Here is a 13,953-nt window from a genome sequence, read left to right on the forward strand (position 1 = left end):
CATGCACTCAGGCCAGTGCATAGGTTAACACATGTTTTGGATGCACATCCATAACCCCTGATGCAATAAGGGGATCAGCATGCCCAAAACAAGCATCCAAACCTGCGCATAGCTAATAGTGCTCATCACATGTAAATGCCATGTTGAGGAGTCTATTAGCTAGTACCCACATGTAAAAAATAACCATGTGCCCAACGCAAGCATTTTAAGCCTCAAAAATAAACACCAGCGCCGGAGCTGGCATTAAGTCTTGAGGAGCCCTAAAAGTTAAAAAAAAAAAAAAAAAAAGCAGAAAATACTGCTTTTCAGTGGTTCCTCTGACTTAATATATTGTCTCAATATTGTCAGAGGAACCACAAAAAGCAGCAACATGGAAAAAAAAAAAGTCTTGACAGTGGTCAGGTTAAAAAAAAATGGATGCTCAATTTTACAACCAGCACACAGTGCAGAGGCATTAGGGACGTACAATTTCTTCTAACACCTCCTTTTTAAGGGGCCAATGCAATTATGTGCACTGGAAGAAGGCGCTGACTTTTCAGCACCTGCTATTTTAATGCACGCATGGTGCCCGCAAGGGGGGCACCATGCAATATGGAAATTAGGGGGTTACACTAGGAAGGAGGCGCGACCTTAGCACCTCCTTCCTAACGCAACCCACCACGGCTGCCGGTTATGAAGACCGACACCGTTAAACTCTGCCACGGTTTTCATAACCTGCCTGTTTGCCAGTAATAAAAACATCTGAGACACACATTTATCTTTTTGCATTCAGTGTGAATGAGTAATAGGCTCATTCACATGCATTTGCATGTGATGAGCACTCTCTCTTCACTCCGCATCGGACACGCATTAAATAGGCACTAATCCCCCTATTGCAGGGGGTGGGATTAGCACCTATTTATCCCGCATCCGACTGCAGGTTATACAGTGCTGAGCGCAGTGTATTTCATCAGCCTCTAAGGCAGCAGCAGCAGCAGCGCATTAGCATACTGCATCATGCTCCTGGGAGAAGTGGATGGATGCATGTTAGGACAGCAGGCATTCAATCACAAATGCCCGTTTTTTTTACACACCCATATTGCATCGGCCTGATTGTTCTGTTATGCGCCCTCCCTCTGAAGTCAGTCCCCTCAGAGTTGGGTTAGAATCACCTTACTTGACTTTTCGGAAAAAAAAAAATAATCAAAGCCTAGTTCTTTAAGCAGGCATTTGAAGATCCTCTTTTAAAACTGCTGTTCTTTTTTAGCTAAAAAGTTTAATTTTTTAGATCAATAATAGGGGACAAGGGAAGTTTTGTTTGATTGAGGTGATAGGAAATTCTATTTTTGTGTTATTCTTGGTGTGGAGCAGCACTATCATTCTATAATTTATATGGGTTTTGTTTACATGTAAACCGCACTGAGCTACTTTTGGTGATGAAGCAGAATATCAAAGTCAATAAATGAAAAACAAAATGAAAAAACGAGCAGAGACTCGAGCACCAAGAACAAAAAGAGGAAACAGAGTCAAGTGACAGCCCTGACATATTTTGTAACGTGGAACTAGTGCCGGGTAAGAGACAGTTTCTACACTCGGGGGAACAACTGAACCACCTAGAAGGCCAAATATGAGCGAAAATAAAATCTAATCCTCATTCTAAAACACATGGTACAGAAAACACAGTGAAGAAAAAAAAGTTTCTTAAAACCAACCAGTTTCACCGGAGACTACTGAGCCCAGCAGAACAGGGGGGGCCTGCAACGGAGCAAGGAGCTAAGCCGGTACTGCCTGCAGCGACTCTCCAATCCGCTCCTCGCCTTATTCTTGTATCTTGCTACCAATCCGCCGCAGACCGAACAGCGCCCGAGAAAAACTCACACCCAGGAAGGAAAGCAGCCCAGGACCACACTCAACCACCAGTAATGAGCTCAACACCACACCCCCCCCGCCGCTCCTTCTTAGGACAGGCGGTAAAGCGGTTTGAAAATGGCGCGCAAGCCGGAAGCCGGAAGGGACGCGACGACCGCGGACACTCCGTTCTCCATGGCAACGTGAGAGAACGAAACCGGTCAGTCGCGAGTAGAGGAAAGAGAGTGGAGTAAGCAAGGAGTAGGGGGAGGGACTATCGTGCTTGACGGGAGCGCGCACAGATGCAGAGCCGACGCCTTTCGTGAGCCCCCTGGGGAGAGGACGCACCAGTGCAGCAGCGCGGCCTTATTAACCCCGAACGCGTAGCCACGCCCCCCTGCTGCCGAGCTATGAAAAGCCGCACGCGCAGGCGGGTCACATGGTTTTAGGCAGAATGTTCGCTTTGCAGCTGTACTGGCTGCTGCGGCGCAGGCGGAGGCTTGAGGCCGCTGGGCGTCGGGAACGAGGGAGGGAGAGACCAGACGGAGCCCGTGCAGCCGCTGCCGAGCAGGAGAGAGTAAATGCAGTGCGTAGAGCCGTTGCGGAACGGGAGAGAGCTAATGCGGCATTTGTGGAGCAGGAGAGAGTGTATGCAGCGCGTGGAGTCTTTGTGGAGCAAGCGAGAGCAAGTACCGCTGGTGGAGCTGTTGCTAAACAGGAGAAAGCAAATGGAGCCCGTGAAGCCTTTGTGGAACAGGAGAGAGCAGATGCAGATCTTGGAGCTGTTGCAAAGCAAGAAAGCGCTGATTCAGCCTTCGTAGAGCAAGCGAGAGTGGCCTATGTACCCTTTGTGGAGCAGGAGAGAGTAGATGCAATCCTCGGAGCTGTTTCAAAGCAAGAGAGAGGGGATGCAGTCTTTGTGGAGCAGCAGGGAGCGGATGCAGCCTTTGTGGAGCAGGAGAGAGCGGATGAAGCCTTTGTGGAGCAGGAGAGAGGGGATGAAGCCTTTGTGGAGCAGGAGAGAGGGGATGCAGTCTTTGTGGAGCAGGAGAGAGGGGATGAAGCCTTTGTGGAGCAGGAGAGAGCCGATGCGTCTCCTGGAACCCTTGCAAAGCAGGAACGAGCAGATACATTCTTTGTGGAACAGGAGAGAGGGGACGAAGCCTATGTAGACCTTGTGGAGCAGGAAAAAGCAGATTCGGTCCCTCTTGCTAAGGGGAAGAGAGCAGATGCACCCTTTGTGGCGCTGGAGAGAGTAAATGTAGCCCCTGGAACAGTTGCAAAGCAGGAAAGAGTAGATGCATCCTTTGTGGAGCAGGACAGAATAGATGCCGCTGGTGGAGCCCTAGTGGAGCAGGACAGAATAGATGCTGCTGGCGGAGCCCTTGTGGAACAGAAGAAGGATGAGGGGGAAAAGAGGGGCCCACCGCCTAGAGGCCGCAGGAGGGTACATGGACAGCGGCGTCAGCGTGTATTCTCTACCCGCACCACATTGCTTGGCCTTCCTGAGGAGGAGGTGGTGAGAAGGTACCGCCTGAGCTCTGTGGCGATTATGGCTTTATATGAGGATCTTAAAGATGACCTCGATCCTCTGACAGGCAGGTCTCATGCCATACCTGGCCTTGTCAAACTTTTGAGTGCAATACATTTTCTGGGCTCTGGTTCTTTTCAAACTACTGTGGCTATAGTTGGTGGAATGGAGCAGTCCACTTTCTCCAGATGTTTCCGCCAGGTATTACAAGCTATGACAAGTCGGGTTAGGAATTATATACAGTTCCCTAACCAGAGACAACAATGGCAGGATCTCAAAGCCAATTTCTTTGCCATCGCCGGGCTACCAAACGTGATGGGTGTAATAGATTGCATGCATGTAGCCCTGATCCCACCTCGTGACAGGGAAGCATCCTTTCGCAACTGCAAGCATTTTCATTCCCTGAATGTACAGGTGGTGTGTGATGCACACATGAACATTCTAAATGTGGTGCCCAGGTACCCAGGGTCCTGCCATGACTCTTATATTCTGCGTCACTCTGCCCTCTTCCGCCAGTTTGAGGAAGGCATGTATGGCCAAGGATGGCTGCTAGGTAAGTACTCTTCAGCATTTTAAAATCTTTTAAGTATGTTAACTTGTTGTTCATGTGCTTGGGATACCATGTAATGACAGTTGATGCAGACCCATCAGGCCTCTTGGGGAGTTTTTCACAAGAATGCTCTGTGTTGCGCTGAGAAGCATCTAGATCCCACGTGCCTTCACCTGGCTTCATCTTGATTGGGTCAGCAGAGTGATCCCTGCACATAACTGAAACACACTAGTGCCACCTGTATTCTACTGTGCTCTTATTTGTTTTCCACAGGTGATGCAGGATATGGGTGTCGACCATGGCTTCTCACTCCTGTCGCTCAACCAAGGACCCCTGCAGAGAGGAGGTACAATGAGGCACACACATCCACTCATTCTGTCATTGAGCGTACCTTTAGAGTGTTAAAAAGTCGTTTCAAGTGTTTGGACAAATCAGCCGGTGCCTTACAGTACTGCCCTCTCAAAGTGGCTGAGATTGTTCTTGCCTGTTGCATCCTTCATAATATTGCTGTCAAATATCAAGTCCCAGGCGACATTAATCCAGACATTGAGGAAGATCCCCCATGCCCTCCTGCAGATGCCAGAGAAACTACTGAAGGTGGGAGTCAGGTTCGCAGCAGCTTGATTGTGGAGTACTTTGCTTGTAAGTGTTTTAAATTCCAAGTAAATACCAATTTTGCTATGGAGCGGGTCAGGTGCAGCCAGAGACAGTACAGCCTCCCTTTTATTATTTATTCCTCTATTTGCAGGATCTCTCTACCCTCATCTGGAGTACTTCCTCTTCAGGGGACCATACAGAAGGTACAGCATGGGAAGGGGAAGGCTGCTCTGCTTGGAGCATACACAGAATCCCCTCATATGATTGGGGGTCCTGCCATCTCGCCTGAAGACATACATCTACAATTGGGAGTGTAGTATGTAAAAGGTGTGTCCTTAGTAACAGGCTAGCATAGGAGGAGAGAGTGGAACTACTGCAGGATACATTGGGTCACAGGTACCATGTTGATTGTGAGTGCTACTGCGTGCCATCATCCCCTCTAACCTCTTGCCCCTCTGAGAATGTTAGTTGGGCAAGGACTGGCCAGATGAAAGGGAAGGAATTGGAGGAGCATGGAAGCAGGAAATAAAATTGGAGATGAAAATAAGCTGGGAATCGCCAGTGATGAGGAAGGGGGGCAAGGAATACTGTAGGATTACTGGAGTAGACTAGTGCTTCTGTTGTGTACCAGAGCACAAAAACTGTTAATCTAAGCTGGTTCCTCTCTCCCTTGCAGATCAATGATTCTGTGATGGAGGAGGACCACCCAGGTTGACTGGTGAGGACACAGGATTGGGCTATTAGAGTGGTGAGGTATTGGGGAGGGGGGGGGGGACGACCTAGGATCATGGGCAAAAGGGCAGGGGAGTGCGGAGCCGAAAGGAAAGGACCTAGGATTAAGTTGGGGGGAGTGTGGACCATTCCTTAATTTTGTGCTCTAGTCCCAGCATTTTTAATAAAGGCCAGATTCTCAAGATCCAGTGAGGTCTAATTTCCAGTATGTAATTCTCCTCTGTATTGTGACCACGCTGCACATGACAGGATCAGGCCAAGCACCTGCCTCCCAGCTTGGGGGGAAATGTGACTTAAGCTATCAAGCCAGACTTCATAGAGAGCATCAATGTTTGACCTCATTGAGGGGTACAGGAGTGTTGTGAAGACCCGTGCACTCAATTTTTGAAAATTACATAAATACAGAATGTGATGGTAAAATGACACTTTTTTTTATTGGCACAAACTTTCATACTGTTCAAAGGTATATAAAACAAGGCATGAAAGTCTTTAGAGAATAGTAATAATAAAGCATGCACACAGAAATGGTGAACATTGTCTTGCTTTTATATGCAGGCCAAGAAATCACAGCAATGAAAGCCAATCGGACGGAAGTGGCAACACAGATGTGAACGATCCAAGTACCAGGAAAGCCTGATGTTAACTTTATGTAGGTAAGTACTCCACAAGCTCCAGGAATGGCTAGGCAGGAAATTGTTTTATTTCAGGCCTCCTAGCCAGTCTGGGTCTCTGTGTATGCAAATTTATGCCATGCATATTCATTAGGGGTATCCTGTAAACCAGACTAGCTAAGGGGTGCACATGGATCATTTGAGATCCACTGCCCTAATAAAGCCAGGTAGGGAATAGTGCTTTAGGTACTCTTGTGCAGAATTTGGATGCTCAGGTCTGGAAGGAAGAGGCTGCAGCATTCCAGGCTGTAAAGGCCTTGAAGGAGGAAGCACAGCAGGAACCTATGTGGGCCTAGAAGGAGGAGATGTAGCAGTGACCTGCACAGGTCTGGAAGGAAGAGGCTGCACTTTTGTGGGCTGGGGAGGAGGAGGAAGCATGGTAGGTTTGAACCTGGGGGAGAGGAACAGCACAAGTGCAGTAAGGTCAAGCCTTAGGGGAGGGAGAGGCTGAGGGGGGGTGGAGGGAGAATGAGGGGTCAAGCCTGGAAGGAGAGCCATGGGTGTTGAACCAGAGTGGGAAGGGAAAAGAGATGGAGGGGGGGATATATCTGCACAGGGAAGGAGGAATCTGTGTGGTTAAGCTTGAGAAGGGGGAGAGTTGAGGATCAAGTCTGGGGAGGGGTGGAGTCAAGCTTGGGTGGGAAGTGAGTGCAGCATGGGGGAGAGAGAGAGTAAGCATGAATTATGGGGTCAAGACTGGGGGGAGGGGGTAGATGGAGTTGAAGCTGAAGAAGAAAAGAGCTGGGGAGAGAACTAGAGGGAAGTTGAGCCTGGTAGGAAAGGGTGAAAAAACTGGAGAGAGAGAGAACTGGGTGGGGTGGGGTGAGGGGGGGGGGTGAAGCCTCAGGGAAGGGCCCTACCTTATGATGTACCATTAGAGTACTTGTGGGAATTTTGCAGAAACATTTAAAAAGTTGCTTTTTTGACTAATTGTTTTCTGCATTGCATTTTATAAGTATCACTCAAAAATAGTGATTATATTGAGTTCTTTGACAAAATATGCAGAATTTTAAAATGTGGCAGCATTTAACTTTTTTTTTTATAAGGTATTCCCCCAGGTGTACTTAGGCAAGTAACCCATAGGCCCCCAGGAAGGCCAGGCAAGAAACTATAACTCCTTTTCTCAATGTTGACTCTCCGGAAGGTACCATCAGGCATACCTTCAGCATCTCGGTGGAGGACCTCATGTTGCAGACTCGGGAACAGCAGGATGAGACAGCAGATGCAGCGAAGCAGAGGTGATTGAATAGCTTTAGTCAGCAAGCCCAGGGATGTCAGTATCGGTGTACAGTCCCCGCAGGAGAATTCTGAAAAGCCAGCCCGAACTGATCCTCCTCCTCAGTTGGCCAAGGCACTTGACAGTGACCTGGAATGTGTGGGGAAAGGCGGCTTGGTACGGACAGTTCAAACCACTACCTGTTTTCTCTAAGGCTGCTTGCTCACAAGGAACCATTAGTCATATCACACCCAGAACAGTCCACCACCACACAACTTGGAACCTGGCATTAACTGGCAGGATAGCCATTGATCTCTTTGGACAACAAAGTGCAGTATTCTCATTACAACTGCCATCTTCAGTGGTAAGTGTTTTCCAGTGCCAGTGACACCCTTTGACAGGATCTTCAGGCAGGGCTTAGCAGGCTGGGGCTTGTCTTCATTACTTCTGTGCTGTGTTCATGGTGGTACTGCGGTCTCTCGGTGCTGCATGGCTTGAAATGTAGACTGCATCTTTTCACTCGGGTCACTATCGAGGTGTGGAATCTGTTGCCAAAGGATATGGTCAAGGTGACTAGCATAGTGAGATATAAAAGAACTTTAAGGACTTTTCCTCCAGGAACCTGTCCAAATGTGTTAACTAGGTAGAGTTGGGAAAGCTGGCGCTTACTCCTGGGGCGTGAGCAAGAAGAAATACTTCTACTTTTAGGAAATACCGGGTAAATGTGATCTGGACTGGCCATTGTCAAACCCTGGGCTCGATTGACCTTGGTCTGACCTAGTATGGCATATCTTATGTTCTTGTATAGCAGTTATATTAATTTTGGAGAGCTTTTATGGAAGGACCCCTCAGAGGACAACCTCTCATCTCTCCTTTTGAGAGGATAGTATCATGCCCCCTTTCTCCCAACCCTTATGATAGACTAGACAAAATCCCTACAGAGACCAGAGCTGAAACCTTCCAAAAATTAGAAAAACATGTATCATGACACTTTCAATGGTATTTGCATAGATAAAAAGACCTCATTGAAAATTACTGTCCTCAAATGCTGCTAAAAAAATATGCAGGTTACATAGCGCACCTGCTTTTGGCCATATTAGAAAGAGGCATTCCTGTGGGTGTGTTCAGGTTAGGAGGGAAAACCGTGTGTACATTAAATTTTCAAATAGTGTTATTTAGCCCTTCCCCACCCCCTCCCTCTCCTCCACAAATAAGTGGAACATAAGAACATGCCATACTGGGTCAGACCAAGGGTCCATCAAGCATCCTGTTTCCAACAGTGGCCCATCCAGGATATAAGTACCTGGTAAATACACAAACAACAAGAAGATCCCCTGCTACTGATGCCAGTAATAGCAGAGGCCATTGCCTAAGTCAGGTTGATTAATAGCAGTTTATGGATCTCTCTTCCAAGAACTTATTCAAACCTTTTTTTAAACCCAACTACACTAACTGCACTAACCACATCCTCTGGCAACAAATTCCAGAGATTAATACAAACACACTAACTCTGTTTATTAGCTGCCTTACTGACTATTTAAAGCACAAACACACTAAATAATATACCCCAATAGTTTACTTCTCCCCAATACTTTTAAAAAAAAATTTCCTAAGCAAAACTTACTGATTTCTTTCAGCCACCAGCAAGGTGATCCTTTCCTCTCAGTGCTCTCACTGGATTGGAAAATATACAGATGGTTTTAATGCACGTACCTTTCACACTCTGATTCCCAAAGAGAAACAATGTGGATAGTCACTCTTTGAAAATTTGCATAAAGTACGGGCATTAAAACCCACCTGCATCCTTTGCAACTACACAGCTGTAATAAAATTGACTTCCAAACATCCTAATACTACCTTTTACTTGGCCATGTCTGGATCCTCAGGCAGACCCTCTTAAGACCTCTTGACCCAGGACATCCATTGTATTTTCCTCCAAATTGGTTAGGGTAATAGGGCCCAACCATCCTCCTGTTTCTCTGCATTGTTGGTTGATTGTACTAGTCTTTTTCTTTTTTAATTTTTTTTTGTTTTAACAGCTTGGCCTTGATATCCTGCTACCAGTGTATACTTACTCGATGGTGGTTCTTGAGAATCCCAGCCTGCTGACGCGATTTCCCCCTCCCAGATCTTGTACTTAGCTGCCTTGGATGACTTCTGGGATTCCTTTACATAGAGGATGCTGCAGTTGTCCATCACCTTCTGGATGAGCATCTCATTTTCATCCAAAGTAAAGCGGACTGCCTGAATGCTGACTGGCCTCCTGGGATGTGGAGCTGGATTCTGCCTTTGGTGCCACTTCCGTCTGGGTTGGCTGCTGAGGGCCCTTCCCTGCCTGGCATTTCTTTTCATTCCCCCTCCCACCCTGTCATCTTTCTTTCTGTGACTACCCCGGCTTTTTCTTCAGACTCTCCTCTGCACCTCTCCGCCAATACTTCTTCGCTTCTCTCTGCTCCTCTCCAACTTTGTCCCTGCTTCTGCTCCTTCCTCCTCATGTCATGGTTTAAGAGAAAGGAAAATCTAAGTCCATATATATATTTTTCAAGATCTTGCAAAATGACTCAAGCATGCCATAAGATTTACTAGTCTGCATTGGGGGAGTACTCTAGGGTTTGAGATTTGGGTTTTTTTCTGGCAAAAAGGTGGTGGTAGATAATGTTAAGCACTTTTTTATTAAATTACAATAAAATAAAGTTTTGTTTTGGTTTTTTTTTTAACACATAAGAATCAGAGGGATCATTTTCTAAAGATATTTCTGATATATTACTTTATTGAAATAACATTTGAATTTCTCTGAAAAAGTTACTTATTAGTTTGATTTCAAATTATCTGAGGATTGGTTCTTGTATTTTTTTTTTCTTTTGCATTTCTTATTGAATATTTATATCAGATTATGACTTTTCCTTTTATATGACAGTTCTTATATTTGTTATTTCTGTTTGAATGATTTTGTTTTTGTTTTTTTACCATGGTGGGGTCTCTGGTTCCTTCAGGCTCTGAGTGGCTTTGTAGTCGTTGAAAGTTATATAAGGGGGGGGGGGGGCACTCTTTTTGTAAGGAGGTGTGTTGTGTATTTTTTTATGTTTCTGAAGGTGCTTCTGTTTTAAATGCTTTTACTTATTGAAAAAAATTACATACATACATAGATATATATCTTCAATTATAACAAGAAAATAGAAAAAGCAGAAGCACCTTATCTAACTAGAGATATGTAAGTGGAGAAAGCAGCCTTTAGACATGAGTCTCATTTAATGAGAAATGTCGCATTGAATGTTTCAAATCACTGAGTGGTCCTGGGGAATGATGTTCCCCTCCCCACTTGAGTTTGCTGAGGATATAAGAACATAAGAAATTGCCATGCTGGGTCAGACCAAGGGTCCATCAAGCCCAGCATCCTGTTTCCAACAGAGGCCAAAACCAGGCCACAAGAACCTGGCAATTACCCAAACACCAAGAAGATCCCATGCTACTGATGCAATTAATAGCAGTGGCTATTCCCTAAGTCAACTTGATTAATAGCCGTTAATGGACTTCTCCAAGCACTTATCCAAACCTTTTTTGAACCCAGCTACACTAACTGCACTAACCACATCCTATGGCAACAAATTCCAGAGCTTTATTGTGCATTGAGTGAAAAAGAACTTTCTCCAATTAGTCTTAAATGTGCTACTTGCTAATTTCATTGAGTGCCTCCTAGTCCTATTATCCGAAAGAGTAAATAACTGATTCACATCTACTCATTCAAGACCTCTCATGATTTTAAAGACCTTTATTATATCCCCCCTCGGCTGCCTCTTCTCCAAGCTGAACAGCCCTAACCTCTTCAGCCTTTCCTCATAACGGAGTTGTTCCATCCCCTTTATCATTTTGGTTGCCCTTATCTGTTCCTTCTCCATCGCAACTATATCTTTTTTGAGATGCAGTGACCAGAATTGTACCTAGTATTCAAGGTGCGGTCTCACCATGGAGCGATACAGAACCATTATGACATTTTCTGTTTTATTCACCATTCCCTTTCTAATAATTCCCAACATTGTTTGCTTTTTTTATTACGGCCGCAGCACACTGAACCGATGATTTCAATGTGTTATTCACTATGATGTCTAGATCTCTTTTTTGGGTGGTAGCTCCTAATATGGAACCTTACATTGTGTAACTATAGCATGGGTTATTTTTCCCTATATGCATCACCTTGCACTTGTCCACATTAAATTTCATCTGCCATTTGGATGCCCAATCTGCCAATCTCGCAAGGTCCTCCTGTAATGTATTCCAATCCGCTTGTGATTTAACTACTGTTTTGTATCATCTGCAAATTTGATAACCTCACTCATTGTATTCCTTTCCAGATCATTTATAAATATATTGAAGAGCACCGGTCCAAGTACAGATCCTTGAGGCACTCCACTGTTTATCCTTTTCCACTGTGAAAATTGACCATTTAATCCCACTCTTCCTTTTCTTTTAACCAGTTTGTAATCCACGAAAGGACATTGCCTCCTGTCCCATGACTTTTTAGTTTTCTTAGAAGCCTCTCATGAGGGACTTTGTCAAACGTCTTCTGAAAATCCAAATACACTATATCTACCGGTTCACCTTTATCTACATGTTTGTTTAACCCCTTCAAAAAAATGAAGCAGGTTTGTTAGGCAAGACTTCCCTTGGGTAAATCCATGTTGACTGTGTTCCATCAAAACATGTCTTTCTATATGCTGTATGATTTTGATCTTTAGAATAGTTTCCACTATTTTTCCCGGCACTGAAGTCAGGCTCACTGGTCTATAGTTTCCCGGATCGCCCCTGGAGCCCTTTTAAAATATTGGGTTTACATTGGCCACTCTCCAGTCTTCAGGTACAATGGATGATTTTAGTGATAGGTTACAAATTTTAACTAATAGATCAGAAATTTCAATTTTTAGTTCATCCAGTCCAGGTGATTTGCTACTCTTTAGTTTGTCAATCTGGCCTACTACATCTTCCAGGTTCACAGTGATTTGGTTCAGTTCGTCTTACTCATCACTCTTGAAAACCATCTCTGGAACTGGTACCTCCCCAACATCCTCATCCAGTGCCTGGATAAACCATCTCTGGAACTGATATCTCCCCAACATCCTCAGCCAGTGCCTGGATAAAGAACATTCAGGGAAGAGGCAGGGCAGAGTTCTAGGCATGTGGCAGATTTTGTTTTTGTTTTGTGGGTTTGGTTTTTTTTTTTTTTTTTCCAGAAATTAGCAACCTTGTCTCTTCCTCTCCATTTTTCTAGCATCTGGGCAGATGGGAACAACGAGGGCACCTTCCTCCACTGCTGCCCCTATGACACTGACTAGTGCCATCATGAGTATGTTCAAAATTTGCAAACCAGAGCTTACGAACATGAGATGTGTTGTGCTGGTCAGACCAAGGTCCATCAAGCCCAGCAATCTGCCTCCAACAATGGCCAATCCAGGTCACAATTGCCCGGCAGATTCCAAAAGTCCTCACTGCTGATCTTGTGCATTGTGAGATCAGCATGGAGAAAGTGGTGTTGGTAATCAGTGTGAGAGGGCAGCAGTGGTAGAACTCTCTTCTGCCATTGTTACGAACTCAATATGGGCTGTACAAGGTAGCGTGGGAACCCCATTTTTTAGATTGATATCCATAGATTTCCTAGCGTGTAGATAGATAGACTCAGGACCAGTGGATTTATGCTACTTTGCCAGCAGATGGAGATAGAGCCCACTGACGTCACAGTATATATAACTTGCAGTGACCCCAGCGTGCCAGTATTCTTCATCCAGCAGATGGTGGACGTGCATCTTCCTATGGGGATTGCTTTGAGCTTTTTGAAAGGAGCATTCTTTAGACAGGTTTTTCCCTGTCCCTCTTATCAAGCATTAACCCTTTACAGTATACATATTCCTGAGTGTGCTTTATGCACTGTACAGTCCACTACAATAAAATGGTGCAGCAGCTGGACTACTCCAAAGCCAAGAGAGGCCTGGACTCTGCAATTTAAAGTTGATCTTGCACATCACTGGGAGGCAAGACAAGGGAGACTGCCATATTCTCCTCTGAAGGTCCTTTAGAAGACTGTACACCAGAACAGATTCAAACTCCACAGGAGACTGCATAAATTGCAATAGCCCAAAACATTCATTCTTTGATCTTCCTCCTTCTTAAGGTTAATGGACAATGTGTTTGCCAGTTTTAACAGAAAATGCGAGTAGCTAAGGTCCTTGGTGGTGGTTAGGCATGTTTTGGTAGTACCACAGAGGGGTCAGAAGACATTCCTGTAGACCCATCAGTCCATGGTGGTACACTCATTCATGACCCCAATGAAAAAGAATCAGGGAAATGATCTTTGGTGGTCCAATTGAGAAAGGATGAGTAGGAACTCTGCCTGGAGTGACCCCCACACCTTCTCCCTCCATATTCCTAATGGGAGACACCTCAAAAGGAGGGGTACTAGCCCTGACCTCACGTGGACTCAGTCCCACTGGCCAAACTCCAAGGGGACTTCCTTGAACCCTGCTGTCCAAATTATTTTTCTCAAACAGCAGGGTCACCATTTGTGGAGGGGCCCTCTGCTGGAGAAGGGGGAGGGGGGAACACATCTTCCTGTGATATCCACATGGGCTCTTCACTGAATGCTGCTGTGGCAGGCAGTGCCAAGGAAAAGCTTGTTTGGAGTGGGAACTGGGGATCAGGACACACTCAGCGGTTATATGCTCCACACCCTTTGTGCCAATGTGTACCACTGGCTGGAGACTGACTGTAAGATAAAGAAATATTGGCTAAATCTAGAATCCACTGACACACCTAGATATAATATTGCAAATAGCAGGGAAAG

The 13,953-nt window shown here is 45.4% G+C and overlaps 2 protein-coding genes across 3 annotated transcripts in view; one reads left to right on the top strand and one right to left on the bottom strand.

Annotated features, from left to right (window-relative positions):
• The window catches only part of CEP135 (centrosomal protein 135), a 435,470-nt gene extending 433,283 nt beyond the window's left edge, over positions 1-2,187 (bottom strand). The window contains exon 1 of one of the 2 annotated variants that reach the window (XM_029587343.1): positions 1,692-2,187. The gene's annotated coding sequence lies outside the window, so the exon portion shown is untranslated. The remainder of the gene's footprint in view (positions 1-1,691) is intronic. The other variant, XM_029587336.1, reaches the window with a different exon arrangement.
• A 94-nt stretch (positions 2,188-2,281) lies between these two features.
• Positions 2,282-9,818, top strand: LOC115083494. Its single transcript, XM_029587354.1, has 6 exons — positions 2,282-3,911; positions 4,182-4,550; positions 4,657-4,708; positions 5,793-5,890; positions 7,053-7,488; positions 9,164-9,818. Coding segments are annotated over exons 1-3 (2,001 nt in total). The 3' UTR covers positions 4,659-4,708; positions 5,793-5,890; positions 7,053-7,488; positions 9,164-9,818.
• The last annotated feature ends 4,135 nt before the right edge of the window (positions 9,819-13,953 follow it).

This window comes from Rhinatrema bivittatum, chromosome 1 (assembly GCF_901001135.1).
Source record: "Rhinatrema bivittatum chromosome 1, aRhiBiv1.1, whole genome shotgun sequence".
In the NCBI taxonomy this organism is placed as follows: domain Eukaryota; kingdom Metazoa; phylum Chordata; class Amphibia; order Gymnophiona; family Rhinatrematidae; genus Rhinatrema; species Rhinatrema bivittatum.

Coding starts and splice junctions, on each gene's coding strand:
- LOC115083494 (XM_029587354.1), top strand. CDS start 2,282: ATGTTCGCTTTGCAGCTGTACTGGCTGCTGCGGCGCAGGCGGAGGCTT. Junction 3,912..4,181: donor TGGCCAAGGATGGCTGCTAG/GTAAGTACTCTT, acceptor TGTTTTCCACAG/GTGATGCAGGATATGGGTGT.